The 19,142-nt window shown below is 40.5% G+C and overlaps 2 protein-coding genes across 10 annotated transcripts in view; both read left to right on the top strand.

The window, feature by feature from the left end:
• Nucleotides 1–518: 518 nt before the first annotated feature.
• On the top strand, nt 519–2,300 carry LOC110826464 (heat shock protein Hsp-16.1/Hsp-16.11). The gene has a single exon (XM_022057127.2). It carries the CDS (start codon nt 1,073–1,075, stop codon nt 1,595–1,597), a length of 525 nt encoding a protein of 174 aa, XP_021912819.1. The 5' UTR covers nt 519–1,072; the 3' UTR covers nt 1,598–2,300.
• Nucleotides 2,301–6,193: 3,893 nt separating this feature from the next.
• Nucleotides 6,194–19,142, top strand: part of Hipk (Homeodomain interacting protein kinase) — a 30,734-nt gene continuing 17,785 nt past the window's right edge. For 2 of the 9 annotated variants that reach the window (XM_022087256.2, XM_022087265.2), the window contains exons 1-15: nt 6,195–6,521; nt 6,897–7,211; nt 8,425–8,661; nt 8,810–8,902; nt 9,413–9,505; nt 10,135–10,353; nt 10,656–10,830; nt 11,720–11,943; nt 12,952–13,143; nt 13,993–14,292; nt 14,890–15,093; nt 15,758–15,826; nt 16,325–16,814; nt 17,515–17,729; nt 17,889–18,004. In XM_022087256.2, coding sequence (XP_021942948.1) covers nt 6,900–7,211; nt 8,425–8,661; nt 8,810–8,902; nt 9,413–9,505; nt 10,135–10,353; nt 10,656–10,830; nt 11,720–11,943; nt 12,952–13,143; nt 13,993–14,292; nt 14,890–15,093; nt 15,758–15,826; nt 16,325–16,814; nt 17,515–17,729; nt 17,889–18,004 — 2,939 coding nt within the window. In that variant the 5' untranslated portion in view covers nt 6,195–6,521; nt 6,897–6,899. Of the gene's footprint in view, nt 6,522–6,896; nt 7,212–8,424; nt 8,662–8,809; nt 8,903–9,412; nt 9,506–10,134; nt 10,354–10,655; nt 10,831–11,719; nt 11,944–12,951; nt 13,144–13,992; nt 14,293–14,889; nt 15,094–15,757; nt 15,827–16,324; nt 16,815–17,514; nt 17,730–17,888; nt 18,005–19,142 lie in introns of all 9 variants that reach the window. The other 7 variants (XM_022087263.2, XM_087346439.1, XM_022087258.2 and 4 more) reach the window with 6 other exon arrangements.

Raw genomic sequence — 19,142 nt, forward strand, 5'->3', positions numbered from 1 at the left:
CAAATGTGAGGATAGTGACATGATTAAGCAAATGCCTCTTCCTTCCGTATCCTTTTCTCCAATTCGTTATTCACTTGACAGGTCCTATCAAGTGTGACATCGTAAGAAAACAGAATCTTTGTTGCTACGTTTCGCCTAATTACGGAATCACCAGTAGGTACCCTCTCTTTGCCCTGGAATAAAGACGCGGGGTACCGGGACGAAGAAGGGGGAGGTATAATTTTTTTTAAAAGAAGTAATGACGTGAAATGTAGCAACAACAATTTTGGACATTATCCATCATCTGTTGTTTGTCATGGCAAACAGACGATGGATACTGTCCAGAATTTTAACCAAAATTATTGCAATACGCCATCCTAAATATTCTTTAGAATGGTCTTAAAGAATTAAGTTTTAAAATATGTATTATTTTTTTGTATTTTATTACGTCACACTTGATATCGATTTATCCAGCAACGTGTCTACATTGCTAGGCAGTTCTCAGAAACCTCGACAGATGTCTCATGAAACCTTTCCAATAGTGCCATCTACTCGTGGTTGTGTGTTTTGCCTCCACAACGTGAAACGAACCAGCGGATTTTGAATTTTAAGACATTGAAGTTCGTCTCAAATCGCATAAAATGTACACACATTTGGGAAATTTTGAACTTGGAATGTCAGCAGTCTCTAGGCTTACCAAATTGACGACTAGATATCATGGTATGTTTTCTAAATATCGCGCCAGAATCTAGAAAATTCTGTATGAACTAGCCAATCAGAAACTGAGCTCCAACCATGCGCCTTAAAGAACCGGATCGATACTCCCATTGGTCGGTGAAACAGTGTAAGAAACATCTACGAAGTGTTAGAATGTTCTGGCAGGATCGGCTGATGTAATAGATGTTGTTTAAGAGGAAACGCGTATTTCGACGTATATAAGGCGAACCACGTATAAATACTGGGAGAGACACATGTAGTCAGGTATTACCGGAACACACAAGTGTTGATATTTATATAGAACAGACGTGTTGACATCGGACCTGTATTGTCAAGAAAACGTAACTGGTACAGTTTGTTAATAATCGCAGCAACCATGCTTCGTCACTGCAAGAGGTTAGTCCCAATGGTGCCGTTGCGGCGATTTGTACTTCATCAGCAGAATCCGTGTAATAGGCCTACAGTGCGCAGCTTGTGGAGCCCGCATCGCCGTTCGGATTTCGGATCCGTGTTTCGAGATTTGGACCGTACATTTGAGAGGCTGGAGCGGGATTTTATCGAGCACTTTCCGTTCCGTCGATTTTTTCCTCGATCGATCCCCATCCAAGGCGTCGTGCAGAGTGGTGACCTGTACCGTATCAACATAGATGTCGACGGCTTCAAACCTGAGGAAATCAGTATCTCCTTGAAAGAAAACATAATCACCATTCAGGCAAAAATGGAGAGGAAGGCCGAGGACGGCAACAAGTTGCAGCAGGAGTTCACACGTGAGATGTCCTTGCCGGATAATGTGGACCTCTCCTCCTTGAAAACATTCTTGGGAATTGACGGAGTCCTGAACATCGAGGCATCGTACAAGCCAGACGTCAAACCGAAAGAAATACCAGTGAGTCGGAGCTAGACGAAATTGCGAATTTCAAGGAAAGTGCATGTGCTGGAAATTTAGTGACTGTCGTATCATTTAATAATCCCTTTGTTAGAAAATGTGTGGAATTCTATATAACAGTTTTTCTAGACTTTATTGTGCATTTCTGTAATTACAGTGCGCGTTAATCTGGGGGTTAGTATATACTTCAGAAACAAGTCGTGGAACTCTTTCACAAGTTGCAATAGAAATGTGTAACTGAGCTGTTTGGAATTATTTGATTGATTTTCTAAGCTGCTGTTATTATCTAGATCATATAATCCGGTATACTGAAAAGAATGCGATGTTTTGGAAACAGAGACTGGCAAAGTTCACAGTTGAACAGGTGTAAAGTAGAGTAAATTAAGTGATTGGTACTGGAATAATGCAGCACTTTCTTCGGATGATTATTATGCTGTTACGCAGGGTTTCAGAATAGTAACCTGATGGTCATTCCACTGTGCATGATTTACTGTAACACGTGTTAGATGTAACAAATTACAGTAAAGTGAGTGATTGAGTCTGGGGTCTGCGTATGTTATGAAGTAGCACAGAATTACTTTGTACAAATTTAGTTTTCTTGTTTTGCAGTGGAAGTTCAGACTGAGAGACTGATATTGTTAATTGGTTTGTATTTTGTAATACGTAAAACATGAGTATTAATGGAAAGAGATTGAAGTAAAATAATACTTTTATGTCACATGGATTACTTCTGAGAAGTGTATACCTACCCTACCTTTCGTACAGATATTTTGATGAACTGACATCCACCCATCCATTTACCCCCTCCCCCCCAGAAGATAGTGGACCTCTAAAATGAGTGTTTCATCATGTCTGGTGTAAACTGACTGAAATTTATACCAGATTACAGGACGCGTCTCTGAATTAGGTTATGGCTGGTTGTCTGTTGGAACGTGTCTGTATGTCCATCCATTTTGTTATTGATTCCAATTTTGTATGATTGGAGACTTTCGCGGCTAGTACAATCAATAAAATCTTCTCGGGCAAACAGCCGCGTCAACTGGTTACCGTAGTAAACCAACGCTTCGTCACATCAGAACCTTGATGATGGGGACAGAGTTGGTTTCCGAAACGTTGGTTTACTACGCAGTTGACGCGGCTGATTGCCCGAGAAGATTTTGTTGGTTCCAATTTTTTTTATTTTGCCCTCCCGAAACACTTTGTTTGTGATAGGTCGATTTTCAGCGACATTAGGTTTTCCACGAAATAATCTATTATGTCAACGCGTGGAACGTAACTAGCGGTATCTTGAGGAACGTTTACGAAAATATCGCAGTCGTTCTGTGATGCGGCGGTACCTAGCGGAAAGTACGAGAATTAGGGTGCCTCTAATTTCATACGCGTTGCATTCGTCTGAATGCTGTCCTGACCCCGTTTTATCATGATCCAAGTGAATAATTAGAAATTTGTCTGGCTAGGCGGAAGGTCTGTGAAATATGATTATGTAGGTTACAAAATGAGGTCATTTTAGAACCTAAATTAAATGATGGTTGGACAATAAGTGTTCTAGACTTGTCTTGATTATTGCCTAAATGATGCAAGAAATCGTTCTTCTGATGAAACCTCCATATTTCCTTTATTGTCCCCACTGCAACAGTCGTTGGTTACCTCGGCTGTTCTGGGCGTCATACTGAATAAATTATCCAAACCAAGGATTGTGATATTGTATTTGCGTGTAAGCGTTACGTTTAAATATTTTTTGGTTTCGATGTTGGTCTTCTGGGTTGTAACGCCATGTGAACTTGTACGAAGATACCAACGTGTCAGAGGAGCTTACTGCTTACATCATCTGGTTTTCGACGGAGAAAATAAGCTCCTCTGAAACGTCGGTCGCTATCTACCGTTCAACTTTCAGAAGACAGCCATCTTCATATTCTTCGCCGTGGGAACCTTAAATCTCACCTAAATTACTCGGTGTTAAAATTCGGTGCTGTCTCAATCACGTATTTTTCACGGTGTAATTGTTACACTTGGACTTTGTTAGGAAGAGTTGCTCCTGCATTTAAGCTTCATGCCGTGGTGGGAAAATGCCACGCGCTCTTAACCTCAGCAAAACAGTGAGTGGGTCAGCTTCAAGCTCCAGCCTCTCTTCCCTGGTCAGGATGCTGGGTGAAATCTAGAGCCGGCCTGAAGAAGAATTCTTGGATCTGTCGGGAAGTGAATCGAAGCTCGTGACGTGTCGTAGCGTTAATTAATGAAAACGGAAATTGTAAAATCGTTGTGCTCAGCCGCTGTGCTTTCAAAAGTGAAAACAGAAGAGTAGGGCGCTAAGCTTTCTCTTTGCTGCAGACGTTGTTTTTGCGTTGCTACAGAGTGATCGAAGAATCAGCCTCAAAAGTCTGACTAAACAAACTTTTGTTACGTTGACTCGTGCGTTCTAGGCGTCCACCCACATCAAACAGCATTATACCACTCCAGTAATTAATGTTCTCGTCATATTTTACTGTGTAAATAATCCTAGTCGTGCTTGCATAGGTTTTCAAGGAGTCGCCATAAATTCCCTTCTTTTATCAGCAAGAAACCCCACAATGTCGTTAAGACTGCCGACCTGCCTTTCAAATTAGTCTACAGATGGGACACCCCAGAGCTTATTTATTCCCTCCCTTCAACTGTTATGATTGTAATGGTGTGTTTATAACGTCATAACAAATGCAGTTTAGGACTGGGATATTCATAGGATTCAGCCCTGAAACAGATGTTTTCTATTTGTTTTTTTGAAATTGTAAAAAAAAAAAAAAATGAAATGACGCTGTTGCAACAAACATTTTCTGTCTGGGAACACAGTATTACATCCAGTCTGATAGAGGAATGTCACTGTGGATTTCGTTAGAGGTGTGAATGTTTGCGTAAGCTTTACGGCCATCTGGTGTCATACATTATTTCAGGTAAATCATTTTAGTAACACTAGGTCGGTCCCAACTCTCAAGTTTGAGCTTCCACTATATTGTTATTATTGACTACAGAAAATAAAATGAAGTTGTGATGGTTTCTAATGGCATAACCTTCGTACCAAATTTCATAAAGGTCTGTTATTTACAAAATTTAGACGGGGATGCACAAAGATGCATACACCTACACGTGGTGGGCTCATATTTCTGCTTTAATTTCTCCAAGAAAGGAAACTAAGCTGATATAAATAAATAATACCCTGAATCATTTGTAACTAGAACTGGATCCACCGATTATGGCCGCTGACCTCTAGGGAGAGCCCAGTATGCGGACCACTCAATGAAGGAAGGAGTTTTTGTCGGTCAGTACAGTCTGTGTCAGTGCAGTGGTGTAGAAGCCTGATAATTGTTGTCTTGTGACTGCGATGTGTTGACAACATGCCACCTGTTCGCTGCAATCTCCTTTCTGGTCATTGACAACACCTCGCGTCACAACACTCAGACAGACAAACCACCGAGGTCTTCATCAAAAAGGACGAAATGAAAGCCTGGCTATTGGAAATAAACATCCCATTTTGTGGCAACGTGTTGAAGGCTCAACTGTACGTTTTAATCAAATTAAATAAGTCAAAGCACAAATATTATGTGATTGGGCACGATTGGTCACTGTCACGTTTCGGCACGCTTACGTTATGTTACGTACGGCTCGGTTAATTTTTGCTAATTAGCAATACGTTAGATGGTGTTACGACAGGTTAGGTTGGGATAGGTTGGGTTAGGTTAGGTTAAGTTAGGTTTGGTTGGGTTAGGCTAGGTTAAGATTGTTTATTGGTCTTTGTTAGGTTAGGTAACATTTTGAAAACATTTGTGACGTTTTGACACTTATGGCCACAATTCGTCACGCCGTTACAGTACGTCACGCTTAGACACACTTTTCAAATCTTCGTCATATCTTAATACTTATGGTGACCTCTCGTCACGCTTTTATAGCAAGTCACGCCTAGTCACGCCTGGTCACGCCTTGTAAATCTTCGTTACGTTTCGACATATATGGTGATTACTTGCCACGAGGTTAGGTTCCAATTCACAAATTTCAGCGGCCAAAAACGCTGGATCGCAGTATACTTTGTTATATTAAAACGCGGGAATGTAAATGTTGATATCAGTGTACATTTTCTGATCAGCCTTTTGTGGTATAAATATGGAACTAATAAACACAGCACCTTTTTTATTACGCAAATGTACGGAATACGCATTAAGGATTCATTACACCGTGTTTAATGCATCATCTGTCTAATTCACATTCCTCATACGATTTGTAAATGAAGAATTTATTTTCAGACACTGGTCAAGTTTCATTGCAAGTAAATTTGTTTTATGAAAGAATAGAGCTGTACATTCGGTGGTACTTATCTATAAAATTTAGAAATAATTTTATTTTATCATCTGCTATGTAGGAATGGGTGGAAGATGGCGTTCTAGTTGGAGTATCATGGAGTTTGTCGGAATCGAAATGTTATTAAAAATGTCAAAGTATTATCGTGGTACTCGTACGTAATTTTTGGGTTAAGCGAATTAAATTTTTAGTTCACATGAATCGTTTTAGCTAAATTGTTCTTTTTGTAGAGCCAAGTGTATCGCCAAGTACGTATAATTGAAATCCTGATTTCCGAGTATCCCTTCAACCCACAATATATCCCCTCTGTGGCCGATGTACGTAATAAACCGTATTGTATGTGTGTGAAAAGGCATGAAGTGAAAACGTCGGAAATACTGGGTAAATGTTTCGTTTACCCATACAAAACATATTTCGTGAAAGTGCGGAGTGCATGTATTTGTGTACATGGTTTGTGTGGAGTATATGAGGGTGAAGTTTTAGTGATATTTCCGGAGGACAGTATCACAAAACGCCCGTCACCATTTCAAAATGGCTGATATTTGAAGGACCTCTTTGTCCCGGATGTTGTCACTATGATAGAAGAGTCCTTCGTGGCGGTACAGGAGAGTGAGAGGTAAACACGTTTTTAGTAAATATTTAAGTTATAAGCAGCAAAGAATTGGTGTTCGTAATTGGTTATTTATATATATATATATAAATGTGTTAATTTTTCTTGATCGGACATCTTGAGAAAGTTGTTTTGTGTTTGACAATAATTCCATATTTGTCTTTGATTTTAGTTTCGAAGGTAATTATAATAAGCATTTAAGTAACAGGATTAAAATAATGCACACAAATTTAGCAAAGGGAAAGTGTTCCTTCCTTGACGACGTTGACTGCTGTAGATCAAGTATCCATAGTCTTAATGGTACTGTGCAGTTCGACAGTGGATATGTTGTCAAACGTACAACCTCGATTGCATTGTAAACTTGTGGTGATTCGTTTTCAGTGAATGCATGACATGTTCATCCAATCCCAGCATAGCAACAATAGCAGTAGCGGGGTGGCGTTACAACAAGGTCACAAGAAACGCAAGGTGGAACATCAACAGGTTGAATATTTAGGCGGTGATAACCTCTACTCTCTGAATGCTGGCACCGTGGTTAATAACGTGAATCAGTCGGTGGTGCAGCGCCACACGCATCGCACTCAGAACACTAACAATAATGTGCAACACAAGAGCCCTAGTGGGGGAATGCCACAACAATTCATACGCGCCTCCACCATAAAGCTCTTGGACACGTATCAGCGCTGCGGCCAAAAAGTAAGTTTCATTCGATTGGACCTCGTGTATCAGTAGTGATTGAGCGCTGTGGCTGGCCTGCAGGTTGAAATAGCGTACTGATGTAAGTTTGTTGTAAGAAATTATGCTTTATCCTTATCATAAACTGCAGAACAGATTTCAGGTAATACATGTTTTTCCCAAAATTGCTGTGAAATTTGTTTGTAAATGCCAAACTTTTATAAAGAAATAATTTGTTTCCTCTTGCTTGAATCAACATAAACTAACATGAATATTCATAACGTGACATGTTAAAGGATGTGTGGATGTAAGCGGAAGTATTTGGTTTTACTATTATAGTACAACTACAGATGTAAGATGTGTTTCATTTCACTAATTGAAAATATCTGTTATAGCATAAAACTGAAACTTAGTTGGTACTCCAGTTTAAGTAAATCTTCACTGAACCTTGAATATTATAACTCGTTGAACAATGCTTTGCATGCTTCAGCTGGGACTCCTTGCTCCACGGGATACTACAAAACCTGTGTTATATGTTCCTCATGCAAGAATAGAACATCTGCCTCTGTACTAAAATAATTTGTGTCTTGTTTCTTATTTGAACCTGTATCTGGCCTTATATCACATTTACGTTGCTATGGCTGTGGCTTGGTGGATAATTGATAAGTTTGTTCATTATAAACATATGGAATGATACCAAATAGATAAGACTTACAATCTGTCCCATTCCTCAGTCATCTGTCATTAGACATGGCACAGTACTATTTTATTGAAAAGTTCCATCTGTTTCCATTCTAACATTTTTACCCTAGAGATTGAGCAGACATGTTCCTCGTAAAACATTGGTAATAACGTACAGAACTACACAACCCATTCTACATTTTCACTGCTGTGAGAATGTTTGATATCTGCCCAAGTTTCCATACAACCCACCTCTACTCGTATGATATGAAGCTTTCACGATGACCGAGTATACAAATTATTCTTGGTCTACCAGCCATGTAAGGTATTTTAATGAAGAAAGCTCCAACATTTTGAGAACCGTCTTTGTCCTCGTACTCGGGCTACCGTACGTCAGCTTCAGTGCGTATGAAATATGTACATAATACAAAAAATTTAATACAGAGTTTCCTGTATTGAACATTGTCTGAATATTTGTTCTGTAGTACAGCTGTTTGCAATGTGCTAGTATATTGTGTGTGAGAGTTGTGAATGAATGGTTGTTTGCGTACAGAGGAAATCGTGCGAGCGTGAGGGTAATGGTGATAGTGGAGGTACAGATACTACTACTACAGGAGCACACGCCACAGCAGCCAACACGACGTCTCACAGCAAGGCAGCCGCCGGCCCGGCGCCCCAGGGCTCCTCGAGTGCCGACGGCGACTACCAGCTCGTTCAACACGAAGTTTTGTATTCCATGACCACGCAGTATGAAGTACTGGAGTTTTTGGGCAGGGGAACCTTTGGTCAGGTGAGTGTTGTGGCGTTAAGATGAATGTGAATTACAGTTATAGAAGATTTTCTGATACAACTATTGCTGATAAATATTTGTCAGGAATTACGGTGCATATGTTGTTTTGTGTAACTATAACGCTCTCTATTTACTCTTATTTACATAGATATATGGTGTTGATGTCATTATTTCACTGAAGAGATTGGGAAACATTGTTCCAATCCAAGAGATGGACTTAGTGTTGTTCCTTTATTCAGGCGTGCGTATGATTTTATTTTAGTAAACCATGTCATCTCATTTCTCCCAGTTCTGTTTGCAATACTGGCTTTTTTCTGTGGTTGATATTTGCAATATTAACTAAGTGACACAGTTGAAGTAAAATAACTTCAAATGCAGCAGCTGCTTGTTACGTTAGCTGTCATGATAGTACTGTTTGTTGTCTTAAAATGCAAGACGTGTGTGAAGGCAGTCACATTTGCTGACATTGTTTTCATGATTTACCTCATTTTCTTTAGGCAAAGGCTTGGGTAGTACCCTAGAATGTGCTGTTGCTGTTCTGCTTCCTTGCCATGTATTCTCCCTTTTGATGCCATAGCAGCAGTATCATTGACATCTCTGGAAATGTCAGTTCCTTTTCCTCTGCTTTCCCTTTACCCAGTCATAAAATTTAAGTATCGAATAGTATTTTCTGTTTTCGTAATCTCCTTTTGCCTTCTTTCTCCCTTGTCCTCTTGATTAAAGTGTAATAATTGGTTTAATTTCTGTTTAGGTTGTAAAGTGCTGGAAGAAAGGCACAAATGAGATCGTCGCAATCAAGATCCTCAAGAACCATCCCTCTTATGCTCGACAAGGACAGATTGAAGTGAGTTTTGAAATATAACTTTGTCACAGAGGAGTAGCGTTACAGTGTTGTTCTGGTGCGTGCCACCTTAATTTTCATTGATTCATTGTCAGTACTGTACTTATGTTGCTTGTGTGGATACTGCGAGTGATAACCAGTTTCAACATTTCCCATGTAGATGGCAGAAATTTTGAATACTTTTATTAGGGTTGAGTATATGAATTCATAGTCAGGGAAGCTTGCCTGGTTGCTGATACCCTGAGGTTATCTGAATATAGCTGTCCTAGTCCATTTTGATTACGTCTCCACTGGGGGGGGAGGGGGGTAGGTATATCAGAACCCCTGGCATTGGATAGTCTGAATTGATTTAATGGCAATTGTATGTTTTGGTAATGACGATATGATTCTGGTGTTTGTAAATAGTAGTAAATGTTGCCTCGATATTCCAGTACTCTCTGATGTTTAAATAATTTACTTAAATCTGTTACTTTTGGTATTACACTCTGTTTTGCAGAATGTTTCCTTAACTCCATTTTAACACACCGACTCCTCTGTGTTGGTCTGCTGAGTGGCAGCCTTGACTGTTGACTCGGTAGTGTAACTAGTCATGTAGCCATGTTCACGCGTAATTATGTTGCATTTATTTTTAGGTTAGCATCCTGTCACGTCTTAGCCAGGAAAATGCCGATGAATTCAATTTTGTCCGAGCGTACGAGTGCTTCCAGCATAAGAACCACACCTGTTTGGTGTTTGAGATGCTGGAACAGAACTTGTACGACTTTCTCAAACAGAACAAGTTTAGTCCACTGCCACTCAAATACATTAGGCCAATTCTTCAGCAGGTCTTGACTGCGCTTCTGAAACTTAAGGTAAATCTTGTCTGCACTTCTGAACCTTGAGGTGTGGAGGAAATATTTGTCCTGTGATATGTTGTAGTTGAATTGACTGATAGACGCAGCTGTTTAGAGAAATGTGGCATAATGTGATGTAATTAATATTGTGATTGGGCTTATTATTGCCTCCGCTTAAGAGTATGTTTAGAAAGATTATGGGACGCAGTTAAAAGTATCTGGGTATTCAGTCTTGGATTTCAGTCTGCTGATCCCATCAAATACAAACCGTTGGATCAGCCCGCTTGTTGCAGTCAGATGTTGTCCTTTTCTGTTTTCAGCAACTGGGCTTGATCCATGCTGACCTGAAACCAGAGAACATCATGTTGGTTGATCCAGTGAGGCAACCGTACCGAGTCAAAGTAATTGACTTCGGCAGTGCGTCCCACGTCAGTAAAGCTGTCTGCAACACTTACCTGCAGAGTCGCTACTACAGAGCTCCTGAGATTATTCTTGGTGCGTAAAGCATATGCTTAGTGCCCGTTTCTTTGAATTATTATTCTTCTTCTGTGGCTCTCCGGTCCGTGGCCTCCTCAATTCTCCTCTTCCATTCGGTCCTGGTCCGTCTGTCCGAGGCTTTGATTGAGGATTCAAAACATCTTCCTCTTTACGGTGCAAGGTTGTTAGCCTTGCGACCAACCTCCGACCTGGAGGACCAGGGTACCTGTCTTAGTCTGACCTCTCCCCCTCGACCAATCTGGCTAGGGAGGCCCTACCAGTAGCTCTTGGGGTCACTGAGGTACTCAAGCCCCACCACCACGACAAGGCGCAGGTACCATTTCCATTTCTTTGAATGATAATTGTAATTTGTGTGTTACATGAGATTTCAGGTTCATGCAGCCGTGAGTATGAATTGGCTATTTTTTGGGATGTTGCGCTTCGTAGTGTCATAGTCATTAACTGACGTTTCATTGGGAAACATCAGTCAGTTTCTGTAAGATTACGTGGCACAACATACCTGAAGACGATCATCTTCGGTTGTATTTCGTGTGAAATTTAAAACTAAAAAGAATCCATACACACTGCATACAGGATATACTAAGATATTTTTGTTGCTGAGTGTGAAGAGCTGTCAGCAACTGTGATACAGGCTTATCTCCCAGGCCGGACATTTTTAGCAGTGAACTAATTGTTTGCGTTAAAGAAGACGTGAAGTTTGTGCGTTATGTAACAATTGTAGCACATTCTCCAGTCATCTTCGTGAGGGCGACTTTGCTTTGATTGTTTTTTGTAATTTTTGTGTATTCAACATACTGATGTGGTTAAGTGTGATGTTGATCTTTCGCTAATGTGGATGAATAAAATAAACTTGACTGTTACGCCAGTGGTGACTTGTGTGTTTCAGGTCTCCCCTTTTGTGAAGCTATTGACATGTGGTCCTTGGGTTGTGTAGTGGCAGAACTGTTCCTTGGCTGGCCCCTCTATCCTGGTTCATCGGAGTATGACCAGATTCGTTACATCAGTCAGACGCAGGGTCTCCCCACGGAGCATATGCTTAATAATGCATCAAAAACAACAAAGTTCTTCTACAGAGATATGGACAGCACATACCCCTTCTGGAGATTAAAGGTCTGGTGCACTAGGGCCTGCCATTGCGACGGGCTTCTCGCGGTTTTCCGCCACAGCTCTCAAACAAAAAATTAAAGTACTTCCACGTCCAATGTGATATACTGTTTACAATTATTCTTGCATCTAATTTATGTGACGTGACCTAAATTGTTGATGAAGTGCCATGAAATGACTTAAAACTCACGACATTTTAAACATATGTTCTCGGTTTCCTGTTCCCTAATATCATAAATTTAGAATAGGAGACTTTATTGAGTTATTGCATGTTTCATTGATGAAATACTGAAAATTTGATGGTGAAATACTGTTTCTCAGGATATTTTGTTGGACATTGTCACATAGACATAATGGGATATCAGCATAATACTGCTGATTGGTGGTTTGTCTTTGGTGGGGGAGGAGTTGAATTCATGATGCACAATCCCATAGCAACCAAAAGAAATTATCTCTTTTTTCCACACAGAAGTTTGCCCAGCTTTGATTCAAAAACTGCCTGTACTTTGTACTTTCAGTAAAGTATTTTTTACTAAGTTTGATCACTGATGATGGACCCAGTGAGCTCTTCTGAAACGTCAGTTAATGTCTATCAGACTGCGTGGTGCTTTAACCCAGAAGATGGTCATCTTCATTTTGTTATGAAGTGCAAACACAGCAGAGACGAGACACCATCATCATAGTTGCCTTCTCATTTTGAGGGTTTCCTTCGACTTCATGTTTAAGAATTGTATTGCACATGTTACTTATTTAAAAGCTGCAGAAACGTTATGGGCTTTGTTAGTTAGTTAGTTAGTTAGTTGGTTGGTTAATTAATTCCTTTTATTCCTCTTGAGAACATAGGGCTGATATAATATGGGCTTTGTAGCCTTCCTTTATTTCTCACATAGTGCGGTGTTTATTTCTGACAAAAGTTGCAGGCAGAATCGTTTTAGATAACTTCGATTATGATTTTATTCTGTTTCGACGCTCGTCTTTAAGTCTTAGACTTACCCCATTTCTTTGGATGATCAGACTCCTGAAGAACATGAAGCTGAAACTGGTATCAAGTCCAAGGAGGCTCGGAAGTATATCTTCAACTGCCTGGATGACATTGGGCAGGTGAATGTGCCAACAGATCTCGAGGGAGGAGAACTGCTTGCAGAAAAGGCGGACAGGAGAGAGTTCATTGATCTTCTGAAAAGAATGCTCACCATGGACCAGGTAGCAATATTTATGTCACTGTATAGTTTTTAATCAAAGAAAATTGCATGATTCATTTTATTATATCAAAACTTGATGCTCTGTTATGGCTTTTCTGTATGAACTTCAGTACGTTCCGCAGTAAACACAGCTGCACTCGCGTAATTTTAGTCGGCCGTACTGTTGCGTTACTTTGTGCTGTTTTAGACACAGTTACAGTGAAAATACAAATGCTTATGTGTTTTTCCAGTTGCTAGGTCTTCGTATGCGTATGCATGACGGAGCCTTTATTTTGAATTCAAATCTTAAAATGTGCTGGTAACCCTCTGTTGATACACTCGCAGGCGTAAGTTGTAGCGTATGCGTGTGATGTGACACGTGTTGGTCCATTCCATTTGCAAAATGTTGAAATGATACATAACATTTACCACTGTGTATCTTCATATGCAGTTTCAGCAGAAGCAAGTAATTGTATGATTTGTTTCCATGAGAAATGTCCGAGATGGACAAGAATATTTGGTGGTCTAATTGCAAACACATTAGGTTGAATCTTGTTCGAGGAATTTCAGCACTGTATGATTTTGTGGTCTTAACCCTTTGATGAAGACTGTTCCAGAGTGACTTTCTTGATGTAACCATCAGATGCTTGTATTCTTTAGCATAACAAAAATTTTCTTTCTGTTTGTGGCATGGGGCACAGATACTGGAAAACTTTCAAGTGTTCTCAGACTGCATGTACCACTGTGGTACTGAGTGTACCATTTTGTTTGTACTTGTCAAAGGGTTCGCGATGCTTTTCATGTGAATATCACGTGCTACATGTCGTGTCGCGTCCAAGGACCGACCCATTTTATCGTATTGTTATCCCTTTAGGAAAGACGTATCACACCCGGTGAAGCGTTGAATCATGCCTTTGTGACTTTGGCTCACCTGGTGGATTATGCACACTGCAACAATGTGAAGGCAAGCGTTCAAATGATGGAGGTCTGTCGTCGGAATGGTTACAACAACTCGGGTTCCAGTTCACATCACCAGGCGGCACAGCAAGCGCCACCCCTTGTTGCCAACTTTGTCCCTAGTTCTAATGGAAATGTGACCCTAACATTCAACAATCAGCTCACGAATCAGGTACAACGCCTGGTCAGAGAGAGAGCCACAACCTATGACAACCTGGTTCGTTATTTTCAAGCTTTTTATACACTTTAGTTTGATTTGTTAATTGTAATTTTGTTTATTCATTACTTCAATTTTATTTGCCAGATCTTTTTGTTTGATAAATAACTTTCCATTGTTTCAGCCCCTGTTCTATGTAATGTTCTAATGTTTTTTAAGATGTATGAATTGGTTTAAAGAGCCTTGTAGAATACTTTGATTAATTTATTCCTGATTAATTTCAAGAAAAAATAGTACCGTGCTTTTCTCATAAAGCATTAAAATGTGTGCTAATTGGTACATTAATATTTTAGTATTATGTATGCCTATGAACGAGGTAGTTTATCTGCTCTGCACGTGAAACATTCAGCACTAGGCCTGTCTTGTCCTTCATGATACAGGAAGGTGGCTTCATGCGCCGCATTGTAATCACCATCAGTATTTCTATGTTCTTCTATGGGATAATGTGTTAACACCAATAAGTGGTGGAATATTGGTTATGAGACAAATATTTAATTGGGATGGATATCCTTAGTTTATGCTGTAAATGTAATTAGACTTTCATTAAGTACTTTGTGAAACTTTCCAGTAATTTATATGCTATTTGAAATTGTCCAGTATCAGCTTTACAATGGTCGATCTGTGGCCCGTCAGTATACAGGAGCTGCTCGGGCGGACCCGTTCCACCAGCATCAGCTGGTTTCTTCTATCCTCTGCCCACCAGGCTATCAAGGAATGGGTTCGCCTGCGAAACATGTTACAGTAGTAGCACAACAACCACCACCCCAGCTGCAGATTCAGCCTCCAATCATATCGCAGCAGGTAATGAACAGTCTTGTTTATTGATGGAAACATTTTATAGCCATGTCACAGTGATAATCGTTTGTACCGGCAGTTAACGAGAGCACAGGAACTGATGTCGTGTATTTTTCCCATTCACTGGTGGTATTGTGAATAACCAAGTGGAGTCAATTTTTTTTTCTCCAAAGCAGCAGTTATGGAAATACCTTGAGGAAAAGTTTTTTTTTCATACTGAAGGAATATTTTCTTCTATTCACAGCTTTGTGTGTGAGTAAGAAATTTGAATCATGCTCGTATTTAAGCGTCATGGTGGACATACGCTTTCGAGTTCATACGCAGACATTTTTGTGCACTGCCAATAGCTTTGCAGAAATTTCTAATGCATGTTGATCATTGAAAGCATGAATTTGTCACATGGTCTATCCAGGTCTTGAGTATTTTGATTTGCCTGAGGGTGAACCCGGCTCCTGCTTTTCAGCTTCACTCCCCACTGCGATGTAGGTGTAGTGACATCATGTGAGGACTACTGAACAGCGATTGAATCTACCAAATGGATTTAATTGAAAGATTCTTTGGACACTCTGGTGACAGCTACGTGAAATGCAAAGTTGATTTGTTTAGTTAACAGTATACAACATTTAGGTTCGTGCAGTATTGTTGGCAGATGTGTTTCTGTTTTGCCCAGGTTGCTGCGCAGCAACAGTATGTACCTGTGTCAATGGTCGAGCAGAGTGGTCGGCAGATGTTGCTCACCGTAAGTTTCGATGTTTATTGTACTCTTGTTAATACTGTATAGACCTAAATTTCTTGATCAGTGAGGAGGTAGTTGAAGTTAATTAAAGTGAGGAGTTGAAAATATTGTAGGTTTTTCTTTTAATGGTGGTGATGTGAAGGGTAAATATCTGTGGTTAGGTTTACTGATTTTATAACTCATTGCTAAATGTTTGGTGGAGGTTGGGATAGTAAATTGAGTATGTGCTTACAGATTTTTGTAAGGATTTTCCGTACCACAATACATATCACGGAGGTATTAATACAAACCTGTGCAGGTAGTAAATATCTGATGGATGATGATATGATGTGACTTCAACAGGATCCTAGTTTATTTCATGTACCAGAACAAGAGGAAACAAAACATGCAGTGTTATTCTCGATCACAATTCTGAAAGAACCTTGATAGGTGCTGGAAGTTGAGTTGGAAAATTGTAACAACTTATTTCAGTCTGTAATTGGTAATGCTGTGTTACCACAGAATGCAGTGCAGACGACGTGGCCAGGCAACAGACAGATGGTCGTGCCATCCTGGCAGCAGATCCCACCGCAGCATGCCGCCATCCAGCAGCCTCTGTTGTCAGACGCAGGAGATTGGGGCCGGCCCCTCATCGTTGACTCCGGTACCATACTTCAGGAGCACCGACCCGTTTTTCCTGTAGACGTTGCTGCTGAAGTGTATGACCCTTCACTTGTGGATCACCACTCTAATCACCACCCATCAGCCGCTGTAGTAAATGCGAGTGGGTCCTGGGCTAACAAGCGAGGAGTGTCAAAGAACTCGCACCATCAGCACGGTCTGACAGGTCTTCCTGAGCAGCAGCAAGCCTCTCAAGCAACGCATCACCATCACCACCATCACCATCACCATCTCACCGTCCCCAGTCACCGCTCTCAGCAGGATGCCAAGAAGGAGCCTACACAGCTCAGTCCAGTCAAGAAGAGAGTGAAGGAAGGCACTCCCCCGTCAGGTACGATGGCCACGTAATGAGACATTCTTCGTACATTTTTGGTTAGGCCTGGGAATTTGAGCTGAGGTCTTGTTCTGGGGTTTCCAGTGTTTTCTAGGCGTGAACTCATTGTCTTTACATGTGTACTGTACTTATTTTCAGACATTAATTCAGTCAGAAAGTGCCTTGGAGAAGCTAAGTGTAATGTGTGGGTAGTTTTCAATTATTATGTTTCAGTCGGAGATTATTTTTAAATATGAATTTTGCATACATGATAAATTCTTCTCGGGCTACCAGCTGTGTAACTTGGCTTAATGAAGAAAACACCATTTTGAGAAACATCTTCGTGCACGTCCTCAGGGTACTGTTGTCGTGAGGGATCCCGTCCGTGCTGTCGTACGAACGGGATATTTTAATTTACCGAAATTCCAAACCCAACAGGTCTGTTGGTTTTAATTTATTTTGCCCATAAAATTAGATTATGTTGAACGTGAGCAGGTGTTGAAGGTTGATCTGTCAGAATTAAGAGTTCCAGGAATAAACCCGTTACATGTTTTAGACATTCCCGTTAATGTATGCCATGTGAGCTATTTTTGATGATTTATTTTTATGTATTTTTTTCTAGATAGGTTTCTTTCTTGAAAATGATATACGTGCTTTACTTGTCCTCATTACTGACATTACTTTTGCCCGAGGAAGTAAATACTGTTCATCGTTGCAGATTCAGTCAGTGGCTATAATACAAACAGTAGCAGTAGCAGGCGGCGATATTCACCGGTCTCAAGCAACAACACTCACTGGCAGCAACAGCCACAGCCCCACCACCACCACCATCATCATCATCATCAGGGTCAGAGTTCAGTGGCTCCACAGACAGGCAAACATCATAGCCATGCCATTCAGCAGCAGCTGGAACAGCGTCCACAGACCCCGCAGGTGAGAGGCAGTAGGGAAACTCAGGAGTGGGTTTGAGGTGTCCTATGTTAAGAGGTATCTGTCTTGTTTGAAATTTTGCTCAACATTGCGCTTCGTAATAAACTTATTCTTTTGGCACTTGTTGAAATATTTAGAATGTGTGTTCTGGTTTCATGGCAGCTATCTCAGCAAGTGGTGCCTGGGCGGCAGCAGACCATTACGATACACGACACGCCGTCGCCCGCTGTTTCTGTCATAACTATATCTGATAGTGAAGATGAGACTCCAGGGAAATGGTAAGAAATGTTGCCCTGTCTGCCGACACACGCATAGTTTGTTTCGTGTTTGAGCACTTTGCACCATGGAGCTGGAATTCATTTTAAGGGAAATTAAGTTGACTCACATTATTATCTTTCAGTTCATGATGAACCCCGTCATGAATATAGATACAATCAACTTCTGATGAAAAGACGAGTCGAAAAGAAACAGTTTTTATTCTTCTCTAAGGAATGAGCAATTTGCATGGCCTTGGTTTCATTTTGTTGCAGTTTGTTTATTTTCCTATTCTTTTTCAAAACTTCAGTTACAGGAGTTACTTTCATTTTTGTTTCTTTCATTGTATGTTACATGATTGTGATGTTTACGCTCTCTGATGAACTTGTGATTCATTAACTTTTAGAAAATGTATTATTTATGGTCATTGTTAGAACACATTGTTATAGTAGTGGGGCTGATGCAGTTGTTAGGACATTATTGCAGCGGTCGTAACCAAATGGTCGGCTCAAAAGTGACTGCTCATCACGCCATTGCAACGATGGCCTTGGATACCTTTGTTGCATTGTTATTGGTTTTGAGTAAAAGTGGTCTAAGTCCACGGTTAACGAAGCAACCTGTTGGTGTCTCTGCCCATGTTATGGCGTGAAGAACACTTTGGAAGTTCAGTGAACTTCTAATCTCGTTAGGTACGTTTATGTCCCTGCAGAGTGTGTGGTAAAATATGAAATTTTACTAAAATTGACACATTCCTATTTCAATCAAAATTGGACAATGTCAGGCTGTGAAGTGATGGGGTGTTGATTTCCTGCAAGGGAAATCCCCAGTCTGGGATGTCCCAGCCATTTACAGAGGTCAGAGGTCAAATTCTGGCAGCCACGCTTTAATTGTTGGCTGCGGGTGTTTTCCGACTTGTTCGCTCTCTGCGCGTATTATTTCTGATGTACAAGTGGGATGTTTGTTTATTGAATTTTGATGCCAGGTGTAGAATGTGCAGCTTTTCTTGCGTGCCTTCTGAGGTAAGATACAGCGATAACCTTGACTTCACATATTGGATCTTGTGGTTACCTTGCAAGACATCTGCAGCAAATCTGTATGCAAGTGATACGTGCGTATTCATCTGAGAGTGAAACATTGGAGTCATGTATGTGAAGAAAGTGT

The sequence above is a fragment of the Zootermopsis nevadensis genome, unplaced genomic scaffold, assembly GCF_977971745.1.
Source record: "Zootermopsis nevadensis isolate Lab colony 2312 unplaced genomic scaffold, Znev_1.0 Znev_ptg000001l, whole genome shotgun sequence".
Taxonomy (NCBI): Eukaryota; Metazoa; Arthropoda; class Insecta; order Blattodea; family Termopsidae; genus Zootermopsis; species Zootermopsis nevadensis.

Excerpts from the sequence above, each read along its gene's own strand:
- LOC110826464 (XM_022057127.2), top strand. The coding sequence starts at position 1,073 with ATGCTTCGTCACTGCAAGAGGTTAGTCCCAATGGTGCCGTTGCGGCGA.